Raw genomic sequence first — 27,876 nt, 5'->3', positions numbered from 1 at the left:
AAAATAGACAAAAATTTGAAGGAGGACCAAAAGTGCACCAATATTGCAAACATAAGGAACAACTATTAATGCTTCACATGAAAACTCAAGGATGACTTTGACTCTTAACCCAAAGATGAGAGACTATTTTGGGCCTTTTCTCGAATTTTTACCCTTTTACCAAAAAAAAAAAACAATTCACTTTTGTCGTTCTTTCTGCTATTGCTTAGTACGGTGCTTCTCACCTAGGAACGCCATTAACATTTTACATAATTTTCATCTAAGATTTGTTCAGCTCTGATTGTCTCTTCCCATGTATGTATCTCCTTCATCTTCTCGATTTACTGTCTCTGTGTTCTACTCACTGCTTGCTCTGCTATTGGGTCTGATGGTTTGATCTCGACTTCTGTTTCTTCGTTTAATTAATCTAGCGTTTTGGTCGAATTTATTTCTTTTCTCTGCGATTTGGCGTCTTCGGATGTATATGCGTACGTATTTCAACTTCCTTTTTCTCATGCATGATGTATCGGTGTGTGTTTGAACTGAATTTGGGGCTTTTCGGTTCTTAGGGGTTTTTGAGGCCCTTATTTTTTAGGGTTGAGCCCTCCCTTGTTTCTAAATTTCTCAGTAGGAGGAAAAAATTGAAGAAAGAACAAAGAAAACTAGTTACTTGTATTATGAATTCTCAGTCACAATTTCGTAGTAATTTGTAAATTCTTTTCAATTAACCTGAAAATGGGCACTAAGTTCTAACTATCTTAGGTTTCGACATTTGATTGACTTGAAGTTCTTTTATGCAAAAAGGTTTCTTTTTGATAAGGATAAAAATAAGTTCTTTTATGGTGAAAGTCTGTTATGTAGGGCTCTTCAGGTAATGATAAATGCAGAAGATGTTCAATATCTGTAATAGTACTTTTCTGAGTTTACCATGATTGTTATAATTAAAGAGAATATGATCGTCAATATTTCTGCTAATAAATTATTTCTTGAATAGCTTAAGACTGCAGACTGTCATATAGACAAAGATGGAACATCCTGAGGATGAATGTCGTGTTGGAGTGGAACACCCAGAGAAACATGAAGATGAGGTAATGCCAATATTTTCAAGAGACGATTTCTTAGTTTTCTTTGGTAAAATAGTTAATCAACAGCTTTGATGAAGTTCCAATAACATTTCTAGTGTTTCCTTCCTTTTCTTACTGAAATTAAGTTGTTCTTCCAATTATTTATGCTGGTATCTTCATACAGGAAGCTGTGGCTCGTCATGAGGAATTCAAAAAATCTGTTGAGGCAAAGATAGCTCTTAGGCAGAATAATCTGAATCCAGAACGACCAGGTTGCTCTGAGTGTTATATTTATTTGTGAAATCATTTCTTCCATTATTTTCCTCACTCCAGTTCTTTTTCTTTCCATTCTTCCATTCCCTTTTCCTTCATTTTAGTTTTCATGAACTTGTAAGTGATAAACATGAGAATTGACATGTAACAATTAGGTAACTTTGATACTATCTTTTAATCCTTATTGGAAAGTTACATGTCATGTAGGAATAACCAGATAAAAGTTACTATTTGATTTGCTATATTGGCCTCAGAAGTTTGGCCCCAGGATGAAGTAGTTTATAGACAAACAATTTTAAATTACACTTCATTTCATACATAATCTATTTGTTTTTCTTTCATGGTCATAAGGGGTAACAAGAATAAAAGTGGTTTTAGTAACTTAGGTTGTTGTTGATTCAATATTTCCCCCCCTACTTGGCTTTCTATGAGGCAATTCTATATCAAGGTCAATGACTATATTTTTCTACTCCTATATTAGCACTTGCTAACACATATGTAGCTACTCAGAAGTTGGGAATTTGGCTTGATATGGAATATTTATATTCCCCGTTGAACATATTGGCGCATTTTGTTGAGGCTGACCTGCTGATTTTTTTTTTTAATTTTCAGACACTGGTTTTCTAAGGACATTGGATTCTAGTATTAAGCGCAATACTGCAGTTATTAAAAAACTAAAACAGATTAATGAAGAGCAGCGAGAAGGTTTGATGGAAGAGTTGCGCAGTGTCAACTTAAGCAAGTTTGTAAGTGAAGCAGTGACTGCTATTTGTGATGCAAAGCTTCGGGCTGCAGACATACAAGCTGCAGTGCTGGTACCTACTTGATTGATCTCTGATTTAGTTTAATTTGTCAACCGTTTACTTTTTCTAGCAAGTTTGCTCTGCCTTGCTCTTGCTCGAATTATTAGATTATGCCTACAATAAATATAGTTTAATTCTTCATACTATACTGGGCCTGTAAAATGCGGGAAGTGTGGTCAAAACAAACTATAATAGCTTTAGGGGTGAATACTGTGTTCCAAAATCTTGTTGTTCCCTGCTGCTGATGATATTTTCTGAGAATGTACTTCTTGGCCAAAAGGTGGTCAAATTTGTCCAAAGTTTGACAAGAATTGAAGGAGAACTTTGTCATATCGAAGATTAGGGTTTATTAAATCTCCTTAGAAAAATTGTGATTTAACGAGAATTACTCAAAACACTGAGATTATTGGACCCTCAAACTTCACCTTTGTTTTCTGTTGTTAATTGCTGTCAGAAGTGAGACCAGGAATTGTCTAACTTCTGCAATTTCTCTTTGGTGAGACTCATATTTTTCTCTGTTGTGACATCCTCCCGTAGCTGACGATGAACTAAGTTTTTCTATCCAGACTTCAGATCATCTTTTCTTTTGTGCTTGGCCTCTTCATTCTTGGGAGTCTAGTTCTGTTTTGTCATTCGGTTCATGACAATCTACCCTACTCTAGATTCCCTTTAATTACCATTGCCTGAATACTTTTTGTGGTAAAAATCTGAAATATTAGTCAGTATTTGCTGGTATCAATACTATATTGTACCAACTACTTTTACCGGTACATAGGCCATACAACCATGGAGGCTAGCCTTTGCTAAGTATCATATAGTAGACACACCTAACGTTCTTGTGCAAACTCACTTTGGCATGGATATGAACCATGGGGACCAACTGTAGAGAATCCTTATGGGAAGAGCCGGAAGGAATCTTTAGCTTACCTATGTACTAAGAGCAATATCAGTTTAAAATAAAACGTACTAAGAGCGAATAAGAATACACACACCATATCCCATCACGTGTGTGGCAGTAGAAACTAGAAAGTCATATTAGAGTAAGCTTCTTAGCTGACTTACTCAAATTGTATCCCACATGGGCTGTCAACTTAGAAGTGATATATGCTTTAGAGGACATGCATTTTTGGTTGCATGGTTCTTAATTAGCACATATTCTCTCTTTAGAGTCTCGTAAAAAAGGACTTCTTACGTTCTTGCCCAAGACAAGCTTCTAATATAAATAAAAAACGGTGAAGTTTAAGCTTTCTGTTTCTCTTTTGGACATACATTGTTTTCTATTTCTGTTGATGTATCTAAGTTTTGTGTTTCTCTTTTGAACATACATTGTTTTCTATTTCTGTTGATGCATCTTCTTCCTATCCCAGATCTGTTCTTTGCTTCATCGGCGGTACAAGGACTTTTCACCAAGTCTAGTTCAAGGCCTTGTGAAAATCTTCTTTCTTGGAAAAGCTGCAGAGGATGTAGACGTGGACAGAAATGCGAGGGCTATGAAAAAGCGTAGCACTTTAAAACTTCTTTTGGAACTTTACTTTGTTGGAGTTGTTGACGATACTGGCATCTTTGTGAACATTGTTAAGGACCTCACGAGTGTTGAGCATTTGAAGGACCGTGATGCAACTCAGACTAATTTGTCACTTCTTGCTAGCTTTGCTCGACAAGGAAGATACCTTCTTGGGCTTCCATTGGCTGGCCAAGATATTCTTGAGGAGGTACACCACTTCCCTTTCCTTTCTTCCTCCTTTCCCGAGCAAAATATGTAATGTCGAAAAGTTAGCATTGGAAATAGCTTGCTCTCTGCTACTTATGACACATCACTATTTTTTCTCTATGTTATTTAACTCAGGGAAAGGAATATACTTCAGAATATCTCGTAGTTTATTACTGAATATACGGTCAAACTCTTATCTTCCGTTAGTTCTGCTCTTCCATAGATTGGTTGATCTTACCATTTTGCCCTTATGGAGTTTTTATCAAAAGCTCTTGTATCTGAATAGATTCCCTTGGATATATGTCATTTCGTAGTGCAGAGACCCTTTTTAGCATGGCTTGATTGTTGTCTTTGGAAGGTGTTAAAGGTTGTTGAACTAGATGGATTGTCAGTCAATGACTTGACATGGGTCTTGATTGGAGTGCTGACTCATCTCTTCTAAACCAATTTGTTTTGGAATTACAGTTGACTTCAGAATAGAAGTTTGTGATGAGTTTTAACTTGCTAGCACTTGATGCTGTTAACGTGTTTCTTTGTTTAATGCTTCATTACAGTCTGCTAACGTTCTCCACGTTCAGAATTCCTTATACGTTGCCCTCTGCTGCAGCTTTTCAAGGCCCTTAATGTGACTACTGATCAGAAAAGGTTCTTTAGGAAGGCGTTCCAAACATATTATGATGCGTCTGTAGAACTTCTTCAGTCTGAGCATGCTGTAAGGCTTTTTCCTCTCTTAAATTGGAAGACTTTGAATCTGGAAGGGAAGGTGCTAGATTAGTAGTGTGATCTAGTCTTCTCTTCCTCAGTTTTTGGTGCCTTTAATAATTATACCATGCTTGAGCCATCTTTAAAAGTGTTTGTACGTGGAATCTTCTTCGTCTATGCTGCTTTCCTGAAAGCTTCTAAGAAATTCACACAATTGTCCCTTTGATAATTGTGATGACTGATGATACTTTTCTTCTTGACACCAAATTGAAGTCACTTCGGCAAATGGAGCATGAAAATGAAAAGATTTTATCTGCCAAAGGTGAACTGAATGAGGAGAATGCTTCTGCATATGAAAAACTGCGGAAAGCTTATGACCAGCTGTATCGTGGCATCTCAGGGTAAGTGCCTATATATCTATTGATGTACTGTGTGATGTCATGGGAGATGAAATTCAAGTGCTTACTCCTTTTGTACCCTAAAAGGCAGGTGAGGAGAGTATTGACTTTCATGAGTGTTCAGATTCTCAGCTCCATGCTTGCAAGAAATAGTTGTCCTTACTTGTTCAGTCGAGCACTGTGATTTACAGATCCCCTGACTCTAAGCCAATCTCTTAGTCATGGGTATTAACTATTAACCACTCCTAAATGGTGTTTCACATTAGTTGCTAGAGATAATAGGCTAATAAAACTCTTTCTCTCATGCAAGTTTGCATGTTATCTGTGTACAACCAGGGGCGTATTTAGAGGGGGTGCCGTGGGTTCACGTGAACCCATGCTCCCCTCTCTAGATCATATATAATAGTGTCATATTTTTAAAAAATATTTAAATATAAATATGTGAACCCACGTTTAAAGTATCATATAAAAATACAATAATGATTGAGTGCACCTCTCTAAGTAAGGATAAAAATTTAAGTCTTATATCTATCTTGTCCTTTTGAGTAACACCTCCCCAAGTGGTTATCGATTATACTTTTGATGTTTCAACTAATTTTTCTTTTGTTTTTTTTCCTTTAATCTTTCAAAATTTTCAAGTGCTTTACATTGGAAGTTCCTAAAAAACTTTGCACTAAATGATTTTTATATAATTAAATCAAATGTGTATATTAAAATTTAAAACTAATAGTATTATTATATTTTGGACCTATAATTTTTAAAATTTAATGGTTCATATTAAGAACCTAAAAGTCAAACTTATCAAATTTATATTTAAGATGCATTTTTTTGTATTCATGCACCCATCTTGACGAATTCCTGGATACGCCTCTGTGTACAACAGACTGTAAGCGCTTTTGAACCCCTTATCATTCAGCAAATTACAGAAACGATCTTCCATGTTCCTGCAGACTAGAGAAAGCTTCACCTGCATGCTGACTTTTGGTAACACCCAATGATGATGGTCATGAATGCTTGCATGAGTTAGTTATCTCCCTCAAACAGCTTACTGACTAGAATTAGCATATGATTTTGATGAAGGTTGGTTGTGAAATTCTTGTGGGAGACATGAGACAAAATTAAGGGGCCTAGGTTTGGAGGGCTAGTTTTTGACTACTTAGACCAGAATGACAGATTGGCTGAAAGATATAGGAGTAACTAAAATCCTAGTTTTATAATATTGATCCTTTTTTGACAGATTGGCTGAAAGATTTAGGAGTAACTAAATTCCTAGTTTTTTTTTAAAATATTGATTTTTTTTTTTGATGAGGTAAACAATTATATTTAATGGAAGGCCAAAAGAGGCTGTATACAAGAAGTATAGCAAACAGTGAAGAACCTACAAAATGATATGGTTCTCTACAAAAGACACCCATTTCTCTATACATCCTGGAACTACATGGGTGCACCAATAATAAATGAGGGATGGGAGGCTACTCCTCTAACTGCCCAAAGCTCATTTCTACTCCTTCGAAAGCCCTCCTATTTCTCTCTCTCCCGATGATCCACATCACTGCCAAAGGAACAACATTCTATGCCCTGCTCTTCCTTCTTCCACTTTCCAACAAAACAACAGGACCTTCACAGATCTAGGCATCACCCACAAAATACCAAACCAGCTAAACATATCCCACCAGAGTCTCGTGACCAAGCTGCAATGTTGAAAAATATGATCTACATCCTCACCGGCCATCTTGCATAAGTAACACCAACTGATGCATGCGACCTTTCTTTTCCTAAGCTTTTCGGCCGTTACGATCACCCCCTCTAGCAGCTAACCATGTGAAGAAAACAAACCTTCCTTGGCACCTTAGAAATCCAAATCAACTTTTCAGGAAAAGCCTCCTATGCCCTCAACAAAAGCTTTTCATAAAAAGGACTTGACAGAGAAATAACAATTGTTCCCCAACTAGCATCTCCAAGTATCTAACCATGTAAAAAAGCACACCTTCCTCAGCACCTTAGAGATCCAAATCGACTTTATACGAAAAGCCTCCTCTTCCTGAACTTGATAGTGAAATCACAATTGTTCCCAACTATCATCACCAAGTATCGGGTCTGTCACTTGGCTCACAATGTTGATGGAGACGAGCTTGCAACCTTTGAAACTTATCTGCTTCCCAATCCCGAAAATTCCTCATAAACCTAAAATCCCTAAATGTTTCTTCTCCTCATGACCAGGGCCGACTCAACAACATTGGGGGCCTAAAGCGAAACTTAAGAGAGGGGCCCTAATTTTTTTTTTCATCATATGTACTTTTATTTAAAATATACTTTTCTAGCTATTTCAGATGCAAAGTCATTAAGTATTGTTTTATAATCAATTTGTTTTAATAATTCCTTTTCAAATGATAATATATCTAACTCATTCAATCTATCTTGAGACATTGTTGATCTTAAAGAAGATTTAATCAATTTTAATTTTGAACAAAGAAAAATTCGGTTGAGGCAACGGTTACAGGAACTGTTAACATTATCTTATAAGCAATATGTGTATTTGGAAAAGAATCAAGTCTTTTTATTTGATTGAGTATTCTCATTACATCGTTATCTTCTACTTGTATTATTTATCTTTAACACTTTTAATTCAAAAAATAAATCTAAACCATCAATTCAGAATCACTAGTATGTGTTAAAGAAAGTTCAAGGTTAAGACAATATTTTTTAAAAAAATTCATCATCTAGTAATCTCATTATTTTACCACTAAATAAGAAATCAAAAATATTTTTATATGCTTCAATTGGTTCAAATCTATTTTAAAGTGAAAAAATAGTTTGATCTACTCTACATATATAACGTAATCAACTCTAAAGATTCTTCAAGGGACTTAGTGATTTCGTTATCCATATTTTCATCGAATTGTTTCTTATGAAATCATATTTATATTCATGTCATATGCAATTTCATTAGTAGAAATCATAGCGCTCATAGTACATATAATTTTTTTTTTTTAAAAACAACATATATAAGTAATTGTTTTTTAAAAATGGGGCCCCAAAAAATATGGGACCCCAAGCGATGGCTTTAGTGGCCTAGGGGTTAAGACGTCCCTGCTCATGACCCCCTTATATGTTGGTCTAACGCCTCCCTTTGACAAGAAACCCGTAAATGCTCGAAAACTCATCTTTTAGGCACAAGTCTCCACATTATTTGTATCCCCAAAAATTAACTTTTCTCCCATCCCCTACCTTGAAAGAGATGTTTTCATAAAACTCGGTCCATTCCTTCGTGATATTCCTCCACACTCCACAACCTAAAGCCAAAGTGATATCATTAGTTCTCCAACCCCTCATCTATCACCTCTCTCCATAAGGATTGGACCTCCACTCGGAATCTCCACAACCATTTCCCTAACAAAGCTTTGTTAAAGACTCATAAGTCTTTAAGTTCCAATCCTCCCCAACTTTTAGGAGTTGTCACAGTCTCCCATTAGATCAAATGGAAATTTCTTGACCCGTCTAATGTCAAAAAAAGTTCATGCGGAGCCTTTCCAATTTCCCAATAACACTAGGAGGGGTATGAAAAAGAGACAAAGTTAGTGGGGATGCTTGATAATGTGCTCTTAATAAGCACTTTATTTCCTCCTTTGGACAAATATTTCTTCTACCAACCTGCAAGCCTCTTCTTGACTCTCTAAAGTATCAGATTTAATGTCTTTATTAGAAGACCCTAACGGAAGATCCAAATAAGTAATAGGAAAAGCCCCTACTCAGCAATGCAAAACCTGAGTGGTCAAGTCAATATTGTTCACCTCACCAATGACAATGATCTCATATTTTCTAAGATTAATTTTGAGGCCTGACATCACACCACCTGAGACCAAGTTTATTCTTAGCCTAGAATATCTAGTTGACCCCATCTACATAAAAAAACAACAAGGGTATTATCTGCAAACAAAAGATGAGAAACCAATACGGACCCAACACCTCCAACCGCAACATTGAAATATTTTATGCCCCCAGCAACAACTCTATCCATCATCATGCTCAAAGCTTCCATCACTGAAATGAAGAGCATGTGTGATAAAAGATCCCCTGCCTCCACCCTCTCGAACTGCCAAAAATCCACACGGGTTGCCGTTCACCAACATTGGGTAGCGCACGTAAGAAATACAAAAGCTTGACCTACTTTCTCCATTTCTCTCCAAAACCCATCTTCAGCATAATGAACTCTAGGAACTTCAAGTTTACATGGTCATAAGCCTTTTCAAGATCTAGCTTACGCAACACTTTTGGTATACCTTGCTTCTTTCTCAAATCTACCAATTCGTTTGCCACCAAATCTACATCCAAGATTTGTCTACCTTCCACAAAAGCATTTTGTGAAGATGTGACCGTCTCATTCAGAACCTTCTCAAGTCTATTAGATAGTACCTTAGGTAAGATCTTATTTTAAAAAAAACGATCTTATAGATGCTTCCCACCAGTCTAATAGGTCTATGCTCCCTGATATTCGTTGCTCATATAAATATGGACTGGTGATGAGGGGTTGGAGAACTAATGATTTAAGTTTTTTTACTTTCTCTTTCACTAATTATTAATCACTTGATATGAGTATTGCGTGTTTATTCTTTATCTATTAATGAGTACTGAATTGTGAACGTCACATAAATATTATTATATTAAGAATATATTTTAATAGTAGTTTTAAAAATGATGAATATTATTATTCGAGTTCTTTTAATTTGAAGGTTCTTTCGATCTTTACCGACGTTCTTGCTAAGTAAGATGACTAGGTTGAAACTAAAATTTTTATTCTCTCTGTTATATATTTGCAACAACACATTAAGTCAATGGAATATGAATATATTAAGTTAACACTATTAGATGGTTTATACAAGCTCAAATTTTAGTGTGAAAAATCTTTTTTCCTCAAAGTTTCAGTGAATAAGGCCACTAATTCCTAAAAAGAAAAAAAAATCAAATTGTTTAGTTATCTTTAATCTCATAATATCTAAAAGAAAATATTACTAACATGCATGTTTCATCGATTTATTTATAAAAATAAAAAAAAGATAAATAACTCGAATTATAATCCAAAATTAAAACAACCGACCCGCTTTTCTTACTTGAACAATGTGGCACCCAGGACCTCCAAATCCTAGATCCGCCTTTGTGTTGAGGTCAACCTCAATAAAGGGACTTATAACACTCCGGGTGCCAACTCCTCCCAAGAAGTAGGCACTAAGAATTTATTCTAATCTAGATCTTGAAGATGAGTCCTCCCATTTGGACCAGGTGAAGTTTGCTCCGGTCAAAGGTAAATCAATAAGATAATGGTTATCAATTAACTCCTAGAACTCTTCCATGGCCCTAGATATCACCCTACACCCCACCCTGTTCTCCGGGAATCTTATAAGATTAAAATTCCCCTATTACCCAAGGAATGTCCCATCTCCTTACTCCCCACCCCAAACCTCTCCTTTGAACCCTATCCCATAGTTCCATAGACTCCTCCCAAACCTTATCCTACCCCATCCCCAATATCTTAAACTTCACACCAATCATAAACTCCCCCCTTTTAACCTCCAAGCACTCTATCTTCCTGTCATCCCAAAGAACTAGAATACCACTCGCATTGCCACGGGCTGGAATGCAATTGTACTTCACTCATCTTCCTCCCCACACACTTGTCTCTAACCCATCCGTCAAAGACTCCTTTTTTGTCTCTTGAATACAAATCAAGTCTACCCCCATTCTCTAAAGCCTGCTTTTAAAACAGCCCTTTTGTTGGGGCTGTTCAACCTCCTCACATTCCAACTAATGATTTTGCAGTTCATCAACGAAACTATTTTCAACACCCCCTTTGCACCCTTCACCCCCCTCCTTCCATTTGTTCGCATTTCTATTTCTCCTACCATACACCAAAAGCTTACCCCCTCCTCTGAGCTCCACCCAAGCTAGGATGGTTTAACTCTGTTAATTCTGTTCCCTTCACCTCATCACTCCCTCTAGCCTCTTTATTATTCAAATAAAAGTAAAAAGATCCATGACTCCCCCCCCCCATAACTTCAAAAGATACCCCTAAGAAGTTCCAGAAATTAATATACTTCTTTTCTGCCCATTTGGAAATTTTCCTCTCCCCACACCTTTTTCAGCTACCCCAATGATGTTCCTAGTAACACCCTCATCTGAATTGAAAGAAAAATTGCAAAATTCCCCAGAGACTCCTCCCTGCACAACAATATGCTATGGGGGACCTTTTTTCTAGAGAAGACTGCTTGTTGGAATTGCCCCCCATAGCTATGGGGGACCCATTTCACCCCTATCCAGCCAGCGAGAGACAGGAATTGCCTTCTCTGAGTCCCCGCAAGAAACATTGGAAGATTCCGCGACAAAATCAACTGGGTGTTCTGATCCTTCCGACGTCAAAACAGGACCCTCCTGTCGACCCCATCGTTGCAGCACCCTTGGTAGAAACAACCCCCCCTCCCCTCCGCCCCAAAGTCTTTTTTCACTTTGCAGTGATTCTGATCACCACCAGTGAAATTTTCGTCAGCAATAGCCCTGTCAGCGTCGGGATTCCGGCGTACCTGTTCACTGGGCATGGCAGCATCCACTCGCCACTTCCTGCACTTCGTCCCCCTTCACAGAAAATCAGCCACGTGTTCCGACACCCCTAGAGGCTGAGGACCTTGTTGGAACCCTCCAGCTATGTTTTGCCCTTTACTGTTGACAAAACGACAGGTCTGGTCTTTTTTTGGAGAGCTAAGTCAGTTCATTTTTGTTAGTGAACCGGTTAAGTTTCTACCTCCAAACAGGTTCTCACTAATTCAGGGGTATACTCGATCTTCCCTCTCAACTTCAAACCTGTCGTCAATCTTCTCCTTTCCCTTAGCCGTAAAAAACTTTCCAGCCATGGAAGCTGGTGAATGAGACCTCTATTCCTCAGGAAATTGATTTTTTCTCTCCACTTTCTCCCTATCTCCTCCTCCCATTCTATCCTCCCTATCTCGTCTCTCTTTGAGAATTTCAGGGCTGAAATCTGGTGTTAACCAGACCCTGAAGTTCTCGTCTCCCCCTTGTACCATCATAGACACCTGCATACTTCACCCTTTCCTCGCCAAAACCCTGACCCACAACACATCAGTGAGGCTGCAATCCATCCCCAAGAAACCCCCACTCTTATCCCCAATATATCTGAAAAAATAATTGCACCAAAGATGCAATTGTAAATCTAGCACATTCACCACCCCAACTCCTCTCCGCCTTTGTACATTCAGAAGAACTGTATCCTCAGACCATTTATGAAGACTAAGTTGTTTTCCATCGCCCTTCCAAGGACCCAGACCGTCTCTGCCTCGCTAGAGAATTTGAAGAGAAAAGTAGAGTCTCCCATGGAAGACAGATACTTAAATCTATGGTTCCACTGCCCATGTCTTTGCTACTCACAGGGAAACCAGCTGGTGAAGTCACTCTCTTCTCAAACCTTCCCACCAAGCACATCGCAAAGAAAGATTTCCTTTCCACAATATGACCTGCCGACAATCTGAACATCGGCTCATACTCACCTGTGCAATTTTCTGCACCCTCCATCCAGTGTAAGGGCAGTTGACAAAGCTTCCTTGTAATGCAGATCTTTAAGTTTTCTAGCTTCTAGAGAGAAGTAGGAGCCCCTCTCTCTAGACACTACTTTGAAGGATTTTATTACATAACAGATCAAACACGATATATATATATATATATTGATCATGACATGGACAGATAATTGAAGGCCAGGATAATGAAATAGAAAATAAGGACGGATGGCAGACAACATCATTAACTATATATTCTGGAGTACGCTCCAAAAGTTGCCCACTTTTTTTTTTCCGGGTTTGGGATAATGGTTACGAGCACGAGCACTTGCACTTCTACACCTCGTAAAAGTGTATAATGATTTAGAGTACTTTACTTGAATGTGAATGACAATTTCACAGTTAGTATAAGTTGCAAAACAGGTTAAAGCTGGGAATTTCCTGTATTTCTGTTTCCCTTGGTCTGAAATCTCTGTGCATGCCCCTCACCCTAGTACGGGGGAATATATTTTGAACGCTTACATGAGACTCTGCTTATGTGTGTGATATGAATCCATCAGCTGTATATCTGAAGACTGTTTTCTCTATAGTGATGATAATGTGCCCAGCAACAACCAAATTGATATTGAAGCCTGAAGCCTCTTTCCTAACCCGCTATAAGAGGGCATATGTCCCATGTCGTAGCATCTTTTGCCAACCAGCACTTGCAATCAGTGAAAACTGAAATTAAGACAAGTTAAGGTACTAGGCAAATAATTTTCTCTCACTAGGGTCTTGATGCTACTCAGTACATGCTACATTTATTTCCGCATACTTTTCTTCCTACGTGACTCATTTTGTTACGTATGTTGTTATGCCTTGAAGGTGTTTGTGGGTTTTGACTACAAATTTATTCTTATGTTCTTAACTGCCTCTTCGCTTGTTTAGTTTTGTACCTTACTTTAATTACATAAAATCCTTGTGTTTCCTGTTATTTACATTTAGACACTAATTTATTGCATTCTCGTATTGCAGATTGGCAGAAGCACTTGACATGCAACCTCCGGTGATGCCCGAGGATGGTCATACAACCAGGGTAACATCGGGCGAAGATGCATCATCCCCTGGTGGTAGTAAAGATTCTTCTGTCCTAGAGGCCCTGTGGGATGATGAAGATACAAGGGCTTTCTATGAATGTCTACCAGATCTCAGGTTATTTTCAGGATACTTTGAAGGGTTATTTGTTTTTTTTGTTTCCTGAAGTGGGATGTGTAGTTATAGATTTGTATCATAAGTAGCAATTTCCCTTTCGCAGAGCATTTGTTCCAGCTGTATTGCTTGGAGAAGCAGAACCAAAGTTGAGTGAACAAGCGAAAGGGCAAGAGCATTCAATTGTAAGAATTTAGGTGTTATCATGTGCCTTATCTCTTTTACTTCCCTCTGGCTTCTGATTTTATAACAGGAACTATTGTCACAAGGAATTTTCAGGTTGACTTTATAGGAGATATTTATCAATTTTATTCTGGTATCCTTTGTTTAGCTGCTTGCTCTTGCATTATGTAGCTCAACTCAAAGTGTTACGTGATCTTTGTACTCGTAGCCAGAGTTTTCTTGTACCATTTCATGAAAGTGTGTTGAAATTTTCTGAAAGAAAGCATTGGGGGGAATGGGTTACGACAAGTCGACAATGAATAGACACTATTTTATTTTTTATTTTCATTATTACCAGTCTTTAAGGGTTTGTTCTTATGAATATGTTCAATCCACAAGAGGTCATGGCTGGCATACAATTGTCCTTTGTTCTGAGTGACAACATGGTAGTTTGCTTATATTCTTTTCTTAATGTTGCTTGCAGAATTAGGAGTTTTAAGAAGATGGGAAGTCTGTAACTTCGTAAAGTTTGATTCTTTTGCAATGTTTGTTGTGTTTTGGCAAGAAGGGAAGTGGATGCTACGGTTTTTCCTGTCACATATATGTTATAAAACACTACCTATCAAAAGATAAATAAATGTTACTGAACACTAATTTATCGAAAACATATTTGTTATGAAATACTACTTTTTGAGCCTGTTAACAGCCTTTGGATGTTTTACGGACAAAGTACAACTTTATTTTGTGCTCCTGCTATGATTGATGCTGCAGGGTCACTCTGATCGTTCTTTGCTTTGTGATTATATGATGTCATGTATTATTGACATGATGCTTTTTGTCTTCCTGGTGAAGGATTCAACACCTGATGCAGATGAAACTCAGACTGCTGCACAAGAGACTGCAGATGCTGGAGCTATACAGGAGGACAGAAATGATAAAGGCAAGGATAAAGATGAGAAGGATAAAGAGAAGACCAAGGAAAAATCAAAAGAAAAGGATAAAGATGAAAAGGATAAAGAGCCTGATAAGGAAAAAGCAAGAGAAAAGGAAGCTGAAAGAAAAGGAGAAGGTGATAAGGAGAAAGCAAAAGGTGTTGAAGGAACTAATCTGGATAGTCTACTTCAGCGGCTACCTGGTTGTGTTAGCCGTGATTTGATTGACCAGTTGACAGTAATGCCCCTGACTTAAAGCTTCAAATATTATCCCTGTTTAAGATTTAATTATTTGTGGCTTCATTTGTAATTTATACTTCTGTGCCTAATTTTTATTTTACAGGTGGAGTTTTGCTATCTGAATTCCAAGTCCAGTAGGAAAAAACTTGTTAGGGCATTGTTCAATGTCCCCAGGACATCACTAGAGTTGTTGCCATACTACTCTCGCATGGTTGCCACTCTGTCAACTTGCATGAAGGATGTTTCTTCTATGCTTTTACAGTTGTTGGAAGAGGAGTTCAACTTTTTGATAAATAAGAAGGTAAGTGTAGCCTACATATGCAGTTTATCCATTGACTTAAAGGATACCATCAATAAGAAGCAAACATTTTTTAAAAAAAAATTATGTCTGCTTTGCAGGATCAAATGAATATAGAAACAAAAATAAGGAATATTCGTTTTATTGGAGAGCTCTGCAAATTCCGAATTGCTCCACCTGGCCTTGTTTTCAGTTGTCTGAAGGTATGAACAGTAAGCTTACAGTATATTCTTAGTGGTAAATTGAGGAGGGATGATTTAGCCTCCTTTTTCTAAAAACCTTAGTTTGGGATCGGCTCTCCTGTAGCACATAGCCACCATACCATACTTTTGATATACAATGCTTATCTTGATAAACTCATTGAGAAATTCAAGAAAATAAGTCTATATCCACTACCCAGAGAAGAAATAAGTATGCAGATGCAAAAGCAGCATTGGCCTCGACAATGACAATTGTCGTGATAACAAACAGACTCATGGTATAATCGTAAGCTCTGCTCTCTAGCAACCCCACTCAAGTCAAGAGACTAAAGGTCCTTACTGAAGATAGATAACCAAACTACGACCAACAGTTCTGCATGCTAAGGGCTTCAAATGTGTTTAGTTCTTTTTGTTGTTGTAAAGTTTGTAGATTAGACGTTATATTGTTTAGGGCTAGTAAGAATTATGTTTGAGTTGATGCTACTGCTTTCTTTGTCCGCAGGCTTGTTTAGATGATTTCAGTCATCACAATATTGATGTTGCTTGCAATCTTCTCGAGACATGTGGGCGTTTTCTCTACCGATCTCCTGAAACTACAATACGCATGGCAAACATGTTAGAAATATTGATGCGTCTGAAGAATGTTAAAAATTTGGATCCTCGCCACATCACCTTAGTGGAGAATGCATATTACTTATGCAAGCCACCAGAAAGATCTGCACGAGTGTCTAAAATTCGGCCTCCTCTGCATCAGGTACATGTAGTTTGCAACTTCTGTGGTTTATAAACTGGATACTACAGAATTTAAATTTTATGCCGTGGATTATGCAGTACATAAGAAAATTGCTCTTTTCGGATCTTGACAAGTCTTCATTAGAGCATGTGCTCAGACAGCTTCGTAAGCTTCCTTGGAGTGAATGTGAGGCATACCTTTTGAAGTGCTTCATGAAAGTTCACAGGGGCAAGTATGGTCAGATTCATTTGATTGCATCACTTACTGCTTGTTTAAGCCGCTATCATGATGATTTTTCTGTTGCCGTTGTTGATGAGGTTTGTCCTTCTCAATGCACAAAAGTCTGTCACTTCCACTACTTAAAGCATATACAATCCTTTGATCTTCAAACTTATTTCCAGCTCCTTTAACATCACATTAACTGCAGCATGGACGACCCAAGAAAGAAATTTAAAAGAAAAAAAAAACGTAAAACCAACCTGGCGAAGACGAGAAAAGGTGAAAACTGTATGTAGGAGAATATCTGTCTCTTACTACTATCTTCTTAAGGAGAATAGCTATATCTTATTACTATCTTCAGAAAAGAGTTGAGAGTATATACAATAAAAAAAGAGTAATGAATATTTTCATCTTAACTATGCATTTCTTTTGTATAATGTAATGGAATCGGCAAAAAGGGGATATATCTGCAGCTGCAAAATTTGCATGAATATTAATTGCTTATCACATTTTAAGTATATTCTGACCTACAGTTGAACCAATGGTTTTTTATTCTTCAGAAGAAGGCCAAAAATGCCCCTAACGTATCGAATTTGGCTCGAAAATACTCTCCTTCTACCTAGTGGACCGAAAATACCCTCAACGTTATATTTTGGCTTAAAAATGCCCCGAACCTATTGAATTTGGCTAAAGAATATTCTCCTTCCACCTATTGGACCAAAGATGCTCTCAATGTCCTTTTTTGGCTTAAAAATGCCCCTAAAACTAATGTTGACTAGACAGGGCTTTATTTTTTTTAAAAAAATCATGTGGCAGTGTATGATTGGTCCAAGTGTTAATCTAATGTGAATTAAATTAACCGATCCATATGTATTGATTTGACCCCACCCATATAATTAAAGCGGAATTATTGATTATGAACCCCTCCAATATTGTCTTAACTAGGATTTTGCAATTTTAGCTGCTATAGATATTTATGTTCGGGTAATTTTGGATGACACGACCACACTGATTTTATTTGCTTTTAGAAGTGGCGAAATCCTAGATGGAACGAACAAAATGATCTAAAATAAAACTTGGCAAAGATTTCAGAAACTTCTGAAATAGAAGTATGAATTTAAATATAGTAGCCTTTCAGACTACAAACTCAACATCAAACTTAGGCTGCTGAAACAGAAACTGAAAGAATGGAGCAGAACCAAAATGACCAACAACACAAAAAGAAGGTGTGCTAGAGGAATTTGTTGATATTGATCTAATATAGGAAAGCAGAGACCTGTCTGAGGATGACATGATGGTAACAACAACATACCCAGTGAAACCAGGTGGGGTCTAGGGAGGGTAGAGTGTACGCAAACCTTACCACTAACTCGTGGAGGTAGAGAGGTGAGGATGAAATGATGGTATGAGCAACAATTGTAGTAGAACCAGAGGAAATGCCCAAGAATGAAGAGTTAAAATGGAGATAGAAATCTAGAGTAGGGCTGCATATTGATCAGTTTGGTTCGGTTTTAAAGTTTATTGGTTTGTAGACATGCTAAAACCATTATAGAACCATTAAGATATCGGTTTGTTGTTTATTGATCGATATCCGTTTAACGTTTAGATTTCAAACAAAAAATAAATTATTGAAAATCTCTTAGAAACAAGGTGACAAACCAAATGAACCTTTGCACATAAGTTGACGGATGGCATCTTGCTCGGAACCAAACATTGGCACCTTGTAGAATAACCAAGAGTTTGAGACAATGAGAAATGGAAGTATAAACCTAAACCCTTAGTCTCAAGGACTTTGTATACTGAATGGTATGAATGTAATTTATTAATTATGTTATCGGGTAATCGGTTAACCCGTTGAGAAAATATCTCAAACCATTAAGAACCGATAAACCAATATATAAAACGATCAAAATCGTTACCGAAACTGCTAAACCAAGAACTATTACTAATAAGCCAGTAACTCTTTTTCAGTCCGACTTTTGAGTTATCTGTTTCAGTTCGGATTTGAATAGCCCTAATCTAGAGTACTATGGTTGAAACAAGGTGATAAAAATACCAGATTTTTCAGGGAATGACAATTGCACACAAGAGGTAGAATACCTGATTTTTACTTGGTTGGTGACCAGAAGAGCATGTCTCACTCATGCAAAATTGAGGAGGGACTTCCAGATTATGTCCAATGTTTTCTTTTGCAAGGAAATGAGGAAACAAATATAGTAACCTGTTTCTTCATTGTAAGATTACTACACAGATTTGGTCTATGCTTCTAGGTTTGTCTCAAGAAAATTGGGTAAGGCCAGAACACACGGCTGATCTAGTCAGTTGCCGGATAAAGGAGAGGAGGGAGCATGAACCAGAAAGAATGGTGGAATATAGTACCATCATGCATATGGTGGTCAATATAGAGACAGAATCAACAAATGCTTGAGCATATCTCTAACTCAATCCAGAAAATCAAAGAGAATTGTATCAATACTTTGTACTTTTGGTGTAAAGAAGAGGGTATAGAAGAAGCTGAATAGTTAGTAGACTTTTTAGGATCTCTATAGTTACTGTTATTTTCTACTTTTAGTTCATTATGGTCTTATAGCCTTTTGGAGGTTGCTAGAAGCCTAGCATGTCCTTAATGATGAAGAATACAACTTTACAACAACAACAACATACCCATTGAAATCCCACAAGGTTTGGACTTTTGGGGAGGGTAGAATGTACGCATACCTTATCACTACCTCGTGGAGGTAGAGTTGTTTTTGTGGGCTTGGGACTTTCATGTTTGAGGTCTCAAGTTCGAAACCCCTTGCCAACAAAAGCAAGGGGTTTGCCTTCTGGGTCGAGCTCGTCGCATCGGGCTTGCCTAGTGTGGGTTACCTCTTCTGTGTGGTTTGCGAGCTATTGCATAGGAGTGGGGGTTTTACCCTATGCGCACCCAAAGGGTAGCGGCTGCAGGTTTCCCTTGTCATAAAAAAAATAGCAAATAACAAGAAAACAATGAACCGGCGGCCTGATAGGAGCCAAAACAACAATAAAATCATGTGATAATTGAAATATAATAAACAACGTAATATGACATATTATTAAAAGCAATAATAAACTATGATAAAAATTAAAAGTAAGAACTACAATAATATGACTAGTATCATCGCAAACACCAACCACCATAAGCAAGACAACACTACACTATCTACTACCCTTCTACCCTTATACATGTCCTCCACACCCTTTTACCTAAGGTCATGTCCTCGATAACATGAAACTGCATCATATTTTGTCTTATCAGCTCTCCCCAATACTTCTTTGACCTACCACTGCCTCTCATCGTACCCTCTATAGCCAACTTGTCACGCCTCGTCACTGGTGTGTCTATGCATCTCCTCTTCACATGTCCAAACCATCTCAGTCTCGCTTCCCTTATTTTGTCCACCACAAACACTCCCACTTATCCTAGATATTCTCATTTTTAATCTTATGGCTCTTAGTATGACCACACGTCCACCTCAACATCCTCATCTTCTTGACATGGGTGGCATTTTTCAAAGATAATGATGTGAAAGAAGTGCTTAATAGAATAAATAAATGAAATTTGGCGTGCAGGCCAACACTTAGTCCTATACAACAATGTCAATCTAACCACCACTGTATAAAACTTTTCTTTGAGTTTTGGCGGTACCTTTTTATCATACAAGACTAGGAGGCAAGCCTCCATTTCATCCATGCCGCACCAATATGATGTGTGATATCATCGCCGATGTCCCCACTCGTTTGGATTACAAACCTAAGAGACTTGAATCATCTCTCTTGGGGATATTTTGTGTGTCAAGTCTCACTTCTATGCCTATCTCATGCATGGCATCATTGAATTTGCAGTCCACATATTCTGTCGGAGTCTTGTTCAACCTGAACCCTTTAGTCTCCAAAGTTTATCTCCACTAACTTAGCATTAATTCCACTATGCGTCTTATCAATCAATACTATGTCATCCACAAATAACATACACCACGACACCTCATCTTGAATGTCTCGAGTCAATACGTCTATCACCAAGGCAAATAGAAACAAAGTAAGAGTTGACCCCAGGTGTAATCCCATGTAGATAGGGAAGTGCTCTGAGTCTCCTCCCACTGTTCTTACTCGCATTTTAGCTTGTTCATACATGTTCTTTATCTCCCTAATGTAGGCCACCGATACACCTCTTGCCTCTGGACATCGCCACAAAACTTCTCTCAGGACTTTATTGTAGGCCTTCTCAAGATCAATGAACACTATACGTCCCTCTTCCTTTCTCGATATTTTTCCATCAGTCTCCTCACAAGATGGATGGCTTCTGTGGTTGAACGGCTTGACGTGAATTCAAACTGATTCTCAGAAATAGACACACCCCTTCTCACTCTCATCTCTACCACTCTCCCAAACTTTAATAGTGTGGCTAAACAACTTAATACCCCTTTAGTTGTTTCAATTTTGTACATCACCCTTGTTCTTGTACAACAAAACCATTGTACTCCAGCTCCATTCCTCGGGCATCTTAGCCGTCTTAAAAGAATTCTAAAAAAAGATTGCATTCTTCAACATTAAGGATATGTTGACAACCTTCAAAGGGAACAAAAAGAGGAAATAAAAAAGAGGTCGGAAAAAGGACAAATGTAACCTTGAACTATCGTAAATGGTATCTAAATACCCTTTGTTATACTCTAAGGACACTGATGACCTGTATATACCCTTTGAAGTTTGAACTGACACACGTGTCATAATCTTTACGGTGTATCCAAATTTTATTTAATTTTTACCCACAATTAAAAAACCCACCCGGATAATTATAATCCCAAAAACTCACACCCAAATAAACCCATTTTTCCTTTCTTCACTGTTCCACCAACCAACAGGAACCAGACACCCCACGAACCAGACCGCCGCGGCGACTCCATCTTCTCTGGCGAAGCTCCACAAATGTCCCACATGACCTGCTCTGGAAATGTGAGAAATGTGATGGTCATGGGTCCACAATAACTTGTCAATCTCTTCATTTTAGTATTTTCTAAATTATTGTAGATCGAATTCTGCCCATCTTGGAAAAAACCACCACCACCAGGAAAAAGAAAGAAGTATAAGAAAAAAAAGTTCTATTTAAACATTGAAGTTTGCAATGTTCAAAATGAAATCTGAAGAAAAATATCTTGGAATTTTTGTATGTCTACTGAAATGTTAGGGTAGGGATGAATAAATTCTTAAACAAAGTATTTAACACTTCAATGGCGTGTGTACTCATTTTTCTCTCATAATAAATTCTATAATATACTATTAACAATGAAGTTTAATTTCTGAAAATATAATTACCTCTGACTGGTACCTTATGGTTGTAACTATTTTTAAAAAAATATTTTGGTACTCGTATGTGCACATCTAACTATCTAGATTTATTTAATAAATTTATTTGACCAAAATTTATTTTCATTTCATAAAATCATTATGTTAAGCCAAAATTATAGCTTCCAAATAACAACCTTAGAAGATAGGAACTGGAAATAGCATAGCAATTGTAAGCTGTCTTATCACGTTAAATATTGGATTTGTTAACTCTTGTTATTCTTTCAGTGCATTAAAACAGCAAAGGGAGAACTTTGAATTTGTATCGAGTCAAGTTGGGCGGGTTGGGTCCTAAGAAGGAAAGCTAAGGCAAGTCTGGTGATGTACCACTATGTGGAGGGATCATAGAGAGTAGAAGCACATCTTATAAAAAAAAGAGAGTAGAAGCACTTTCCTTCACGTTGAGTCTGAACTTCCAATTTCAGGCTGCTCTTAGACTAGAAAGACTATTATGGCATTAATAAGCTAGGTATGGCATATGTCGAATAGTTTGTCAATGCTTAACCAGTTTATTGACCGCCATTTTTAAGCCATCCTCATTGACACCTCTAAAACATCCTAATTTGACCCGCGTTCATTAACCCTCCTAATTTGAACAGTCCTTTTCAATTTTTGAACCACATTTATGTGGCGTATACAAATTTAGATCTTAATGATTTTCCTTCTATATTTTTTTTTAATCTCATCATGCTTTGTAAGTAACCACAAATAACCTCATGACGTTGTTCTACTAGTGCTGAAAGGCTTATGCATCTTTAACCACTATACCAATCGATCAATCAAATAGCCCTAATCCCAAATTGCTTACGGTCTGCTCTATGGTTCCTCTATGTTCATTCTGCTCTATTCGACTGATGTATACGATTTAATTGCGTCATACACTTGATGTCGCTTTTGCAATTGAAATTTCGACTTTCTAATTTCTACAGGTTCTGGAGGAGATCAGGGTGGGATTAGAATTGAATGACTATGGGATGCAGCAAAGACGTATTGCTCACATGCGTTTCCTAGGGGAGTTGTATAACTATGAACTTGTTGATTCCTCTGTGATATTTGATACGCTCTATTTGATTCTCGTTTTTGGCCATGGAACGTCAGAGGTATGGATGCCCTTTTAACCAATCTTCAGTTGCATACGCATTATGTACTATTTATTTTGGAGAACAGTCTATGTTAGCATTGGCTGTTAGAATATGGTATTGCGTGGCCTGTTCTCGTTGGAACATATAAGCTCTGCAATTGCAAGACCGGCGTTGGAACTTATTCTCATTCTGAAGAATCCTTGAGACAATGACATGACTTGAAGATGACAGATACACTCAAACTAACTGGTTATAAACCACGGAAAACTGATGGAATAAATTTGAACACAAAAAATGAAGTTTCTCCAACTGTGGTTTTCATAACCTTGTTTCATTGGTTATTGTAATTAGCTTTACGAACCTCATGGTGGACAACTTGTTCCTGAAGAGGTGCAGTTTTGTCAAAGACTCATTTAAGGCGCATTTAAGCCCTGAAGCTCAAGGAGGGTGCTTTGCCTCACTTAAGCCTTGCTTTTGAGTAGGCAAGGCACCAAGGCATGCACCTCATTGCCCATGTGTTCTGTCTTGAAATAGAGTGGTACTAAAAAACAAATATAATCGGCAAATAAGTAGATTAATTGTTAAGGAAAACATTATGAATGAGTTTGTTAATTTGTTTCTGGAATTACATATATATTTTTTCCCTTCATGTGCCTTTTTAAATTAAAACCCACACCTTGATTGAGCTTAAAGGCCCATTAGACCTGGAGAGCTTATTTTGAGCTTTTAGCCTTTGACTACACTGACGGGGCGTTACCGTGGCTATCCTTGTGAAAGGAAATCTGGCAATAATGGGATATAATTATCTTATTATTTCACAGTCATCGATATGTATTTATGAAATGAATAGGCTTCATTCAACCGGGAACGAACGAATTTAGGCTAAAGATCCAACCTGCGCTACCAGCTTTCATGCCCTTAACATATTATTATAGAACTTGTACAATATTCAGGATTTCCACTCATGCCACTTTATTCGACTTATGTTAGTAATATCTTTTCATTGCTTGCATACTGGTGGCCTTGGGGATTTCTTGGTTATCAAAAGAAAAGAATGTCATTGATGGATTCTGGTGGCCTTTGTTATGCCATAGATTTGGGATTTTTAGATGAAATTCAAATGCTTTCGTTCCTAGTTTAATTTCGTATTCGAGTGAACCATTTACTGCCATCTTATGCAAGTCTGTCTTTTTCCCCTCAGCAAGATGTATTGGATCCTCCCGAGGATTGTTTCCGCATCAGGATGGTTATTACGCTACTTGAAACCTGTGGACACTACTTTGATCGAGGTTCATCAAAGCGAAAACTTGATCGGTTCCTAATACATTTCCAGAGATACATACTCAACAAAGGTGTACTTCCCCTGGATATAGAGTTTGACTTACAGGTTGGTTCCTTTAGATTCTCTACCCATCTCTATTCATGCCTGTACTATGCAAAAACTCATCACTAGAAATGAAGAAACGTAACTTACTTTTGCCCTATAACATTACATAAAGTACATTAGAAGCTGTTCCCCACAATTGTGAGTCAAAAATATAATTACATAGTCTTACACAATATTGGGAACTATAAGCAAATACATCCATTCCTGGCTGAAAATATGCAAACTGCCTACTTATATCGCGTACAAAATTGTTGTGTGCATGAAGGTCTGATGTCACATTTACGCTCTTCGCTTCAGTCAGTTTCTTTTGTTGTTTGGTTTTGTGATTTTATATTTCTTTGCAATGGTAGGATTTATGTGTTGAGGGGATTTAGAGCCTGTTTGGATTTAGCTTTTGGGAGTGTTTGACAAAGTTAAAAATAACTTAAAATAAGTTTAAAATGACTTAAAAAAAGTTTAAAACCAAAAGTAGGACTCTCCCTACTTTTTATTTTTGACTTAAAAGTCATTTAAGTTTGACTTTTTATTTTTTGATGTAAAAGCTACTTTTTTAAAGTCAATCCAAACGGGCTCTTAATCTGTACTGTCCTATGTGAAAGCATTAGTTTATATTGCCTTGGCTAAGTAGTGGTTACCTGTATTATCAAATACACAAACAATTTTACATGTAAGTGGCAATGTAATGCTCTTTCAAAGCCCCCCAGAGTTGGCTCAATTGACGCGGGTTGAGGGACTTGTGCTTAGGTCACAAGTTTGAGCCATGCACCAAACGAACGTATTCCAGTATTTGAGTGAAGAGGTTAGAGGGGCTCGCTCATCACCCCCGAGTTTTGAAGGCTGCAGTTGGCCTTGGCTCTAGACGGACTTTTTGGTCATTAAAAAAGTGCTCTTTTAGTGTCCGTGCTTTCTCAACACTCGTGAGGTTAGTCCAGACTATGAATGTAGGTTACTGTGGAGTGAAGCAATAGTCACCTGGTCCAACAAATCAGGAGGACCTGAAAGTTACAACATGCAGATATTTCAACTAAAGGGATAAATGGAAAGAGAAATAATTGTATTTTGCTACTTCAGGGGCAAAAATCTCTGTAGTGGAAGTACCAACATGGAAATTTATATTCCTCTTTAGCAAATACTCCCTTGATCTGGCCTTTATTTTTCTAGAAATGCAGTTCCTCAAACTAGTAAATTTTGCTGGACCAAAAAGTTCTCTAGAAATGCAGCTCCTCGAACTAGTAAATGCTGGACCAAACAGTGGAGGTAAGATAGGGACGATGTGGAATAACTGAGGATATTTAATGTTTTATGTTTTCTAAAGAGTCAACTTGAATGTTTTGTCAAAATAGATGTTGGCTCAAGGTTTAGGGTTTCTTCCTACAAATTTCTCTGGAGATCAATGTGATTTTTCTATAAATATTGGGAGTGCAAAATTTTGAAATTTCGGGTGTGACTTTGTTAGTTTTCTTTGCTTTAAATTATGATGGCCATTCTATGGGTTAAGTTCCACAAGAATTAACCCTTCATTCATGGAAATCTTTCTCAAATTGAGCTCACATTTTTCCCAGGACTTATTTGCTGAATTACGTCCTAACATGACGAGATATGCATCAATTGAAGAAGTCAATGCTGCTTTAGTTGACCTTGAGGAACATGAGCGCATAGTTACATCTGAAAAAACCAACAATGAGAAGCACTCTGAGACCGAGAAAATTCCCAGCAGAACTACCTCTGGAATGTCTGTAAATGGGCAAAGCCTTTCAAATGGCATTGAGGAGAATGGATTGCATGAAGAGATTGTGGAGACTGAAAGTGATTCAGAGAATGGCACCATTGAGCATGTGGCTCATGATGATGATGAAGAGACAGATGATTGGAATCGGGATGATAGGTGTGACACTGAGGATGAATCTGATGAGGGCGATGGACCGGGTTCTGATGAGGAGGATAAAGTACATGTCAGGTCAAAGGTTGCAGAGGTTGATCCTCTGGAGGAAGCAGAATTTGAGAGAGAGCTTCGGGCTCTGATGCAGGCAAGTATAGGACTCTGGTCTGCTGATGGTTCTCTCTGTCTTCCTTCTCCCCCACCCCCTCCCCTGTAGAAATTAGAAGTCAGGGAATCAATTTGATAAAATATAAAGGAATTAAATGATAATTGAAGATATATTATGCTTGCAGATTTAATTGCTAATTAGCTACTCCCTTTATAATTTACACATGAAAAGTTGTCCCCTTTTTACTGATGGTTATTGTTACATGAGTTCACAGGAAAGTTTGGATTCAAGAAAATTGGAATTACGGGGAAGGCCTACACTAAACATGACAATACCAATGAATGTCTTTGAGGGCCCAACCAAGGACCATCGCGGGGTTGAAGGGGAGAGTGGTGATGAGACATTGGATGAAGGGGCTGGAGGAAGTAAGGAGGTTCCAGTGAAGGTTCTCGTGAAGCGAGGTAATAAGCAACAGACAAAGAAAATGCTCATTCCTCGTGATTGCTCCCTCATTCAGAGCACAAAACAGAAAGAAGCAGCTGAACTTGAAGAAAAGCAAGACATCAAGAGGCTGGTTCTGGAGTACAATGATAGAGAGGAGGAAGAGCTAAATGGGTTAGGGAACCAGCCACCAAGCTGGACTCAAAGCAGTGGGAGTAGGGTTTCTCAAAGGGGCAGCACATGGGATGCACCTGGTAGGGGCAGTGGCTCACGTCATCGCTATCTGCATCATTCAGGTGGTGGCCTTTATTATGGCAGGAGAAGATGAATTCAAGCTCATGTTGCAGTATGCAATGACTTATCGCATCTCTATCACGTTGGTACATATTTGTTTTTGGAAATGGAAAAAAGGCTCCATGCCAATTGAGGGTGGTGGTTTCTCTTGGACTGGCATTAGCATGTCCGAAATTGCGTCCTGAAAATCGCAGTACGTAGGAGAGATCTGTGAATGCAGATGGTATGTATATCAGTTGGTGCCACCTCTTCCATTGTGTCAAGGTTCTAACTTAGCAAATGACTTGCTATACGTGTATATTCTGTGAGTATACTAAAATAGCCAAAGTATGTAGAGGCAGAGAGGAAAGAACATTTCATGCCCAGTTTCGCTTGAAAATCGCCTTAATTATGGAGCTTGGTTGGCTTGTATTTGTTGATTAATGGCAAGTTCATCTCTGAACACTTGTGTCTAGGGAATTGAACATTTTACTTTTCCCCCATTTTGTTTTTTTTTTTTTTAAAAAGGAATGAGTTGCTCCTCTTCATAGCTGACTGGCTTTTAATTGATATCTGGTTCAATTAGCTTATTTGACCTAAATGGTTTACATTTCAAAGAACCTGTTGCTTTAGTCAAAGCCATGTAACTGCTTGGACCTGTATCACTAACCGTTTTCACTTTTTGACATATTTAATTAGGAAGTCATATTTGGTAAGAATTCTAATCATATACAATAACCATGATTTGTGGGATTATTTTCCTTTTTAATAACCTAAATTACCCTCATTAATTAAGTTAAAGAGTCAAATTTGTATTAAAAAAAAATATATACAATAGCAATTGAAACAATAACTACAGAAAACATATTTCAAAAAATGACTTGGG

The 27,876-nt window shown here is 37.7% G+C and overlaps 1 protein-coding gene across 3 annotated transcripts; it reads left to right on the top strand.

The window, feature by feature from the left end:
* Positions 1 to 185: 185 nt before the first annotated feature.
* Positions 186 to 27,540, top strand: LOC125854366 (regulator of nonsense transcripts UPF2). Of its 3 annotated transcripts, none has more exons than XM_049533892.1 (18): positions 186 to 294; positions 974 to 1,067; positions 1,228 to 1,315; positions 1,929 to 2,131; positions 3,487 to 3,831; positions 4,438 to 4,542; positions 4,806 to 4,933; positions 13,501 to 13,677; positions 13,781 to 13,859; positions 14,689 to 15,006; positions 15,112 to 15,309; positions 15,408 to 15,509; positions 16,009 to 16,260; positions 16,338 to 16,556; positions 22,749 to 22,919; positions 24,103 to 24,288; positions 25,851 to 26,315; positions 26,551 to 27,540. In XM_049533892.1, exons 2-18 carry the CDS (start codon positions 1,005 to 1,007, stop codon positions 27,043 to 27,045), a joined length of 3,594 nt encoding a protein of 1,197 aa, XP_049389849.1. In that variant the 5' UTR covers positions 186 to 294; positions 974 to 1,004; the 3' UTR covers positions 27,046 to 27,540. The 3 variants fall into 3 exon arrangements, with proteins under 3 accessions (XP_049389849.1, XP_049389851.1, XP_049389850.1); XM_049533894.1 differs by lacking the exon at positions 186 to 294 and adding an exon at positions 349 to 370; XM_049533893.1 differs by lacking the exon at positions 186 to 294 and adding an exon at positions 447 to 467.
* The last annotated feature ends 336 nt before the right edge of the window (positions 27,541 to 27,876 follow it).

The sequence above is a fragment of the Solanum stenotomum genome, chromosome 2 (genome assembly GCF_019186545.1).
Source record: "Solanum stenotomum isolate F172 chromosome 2, ASM1918654v1, whole genome shotgun sequence".
Lineage (NCBI taxonomy): Eukaryota > Viridiplantae > Streptophyta > Magnoliopsida > Solanales > Solanaceae > Solanum > Solanum stenotomum.
Note: the sequence above shows the minus strand (reverse complement) of the source record. Positions and strands in the feature narration are given on the sequence as shown.

Coding starts and splice junctions, on each gene's coding strand:
- LOC125854366 (XM_049533892.1), top strand. CDS start 1,005: ATGGAACATCCTGAGGATGAATGTCGTGTTGGAGTGGAACACCCAGAG. Junction 13,860..14,688: donor AAGGGCAAGAGCATTCAATT/GTAAGAATTTAG, acceptor TTCCTGGTGAAG/GATTCAACACCTGATGCAGA. Junction 26,316..26,550: donor AGCTTCGGGCTCTGATGCAG/GCAAGTATAGGA, acceptor ATGAGTTCACAG/GAAAGTTTGGATTCAAGAAA.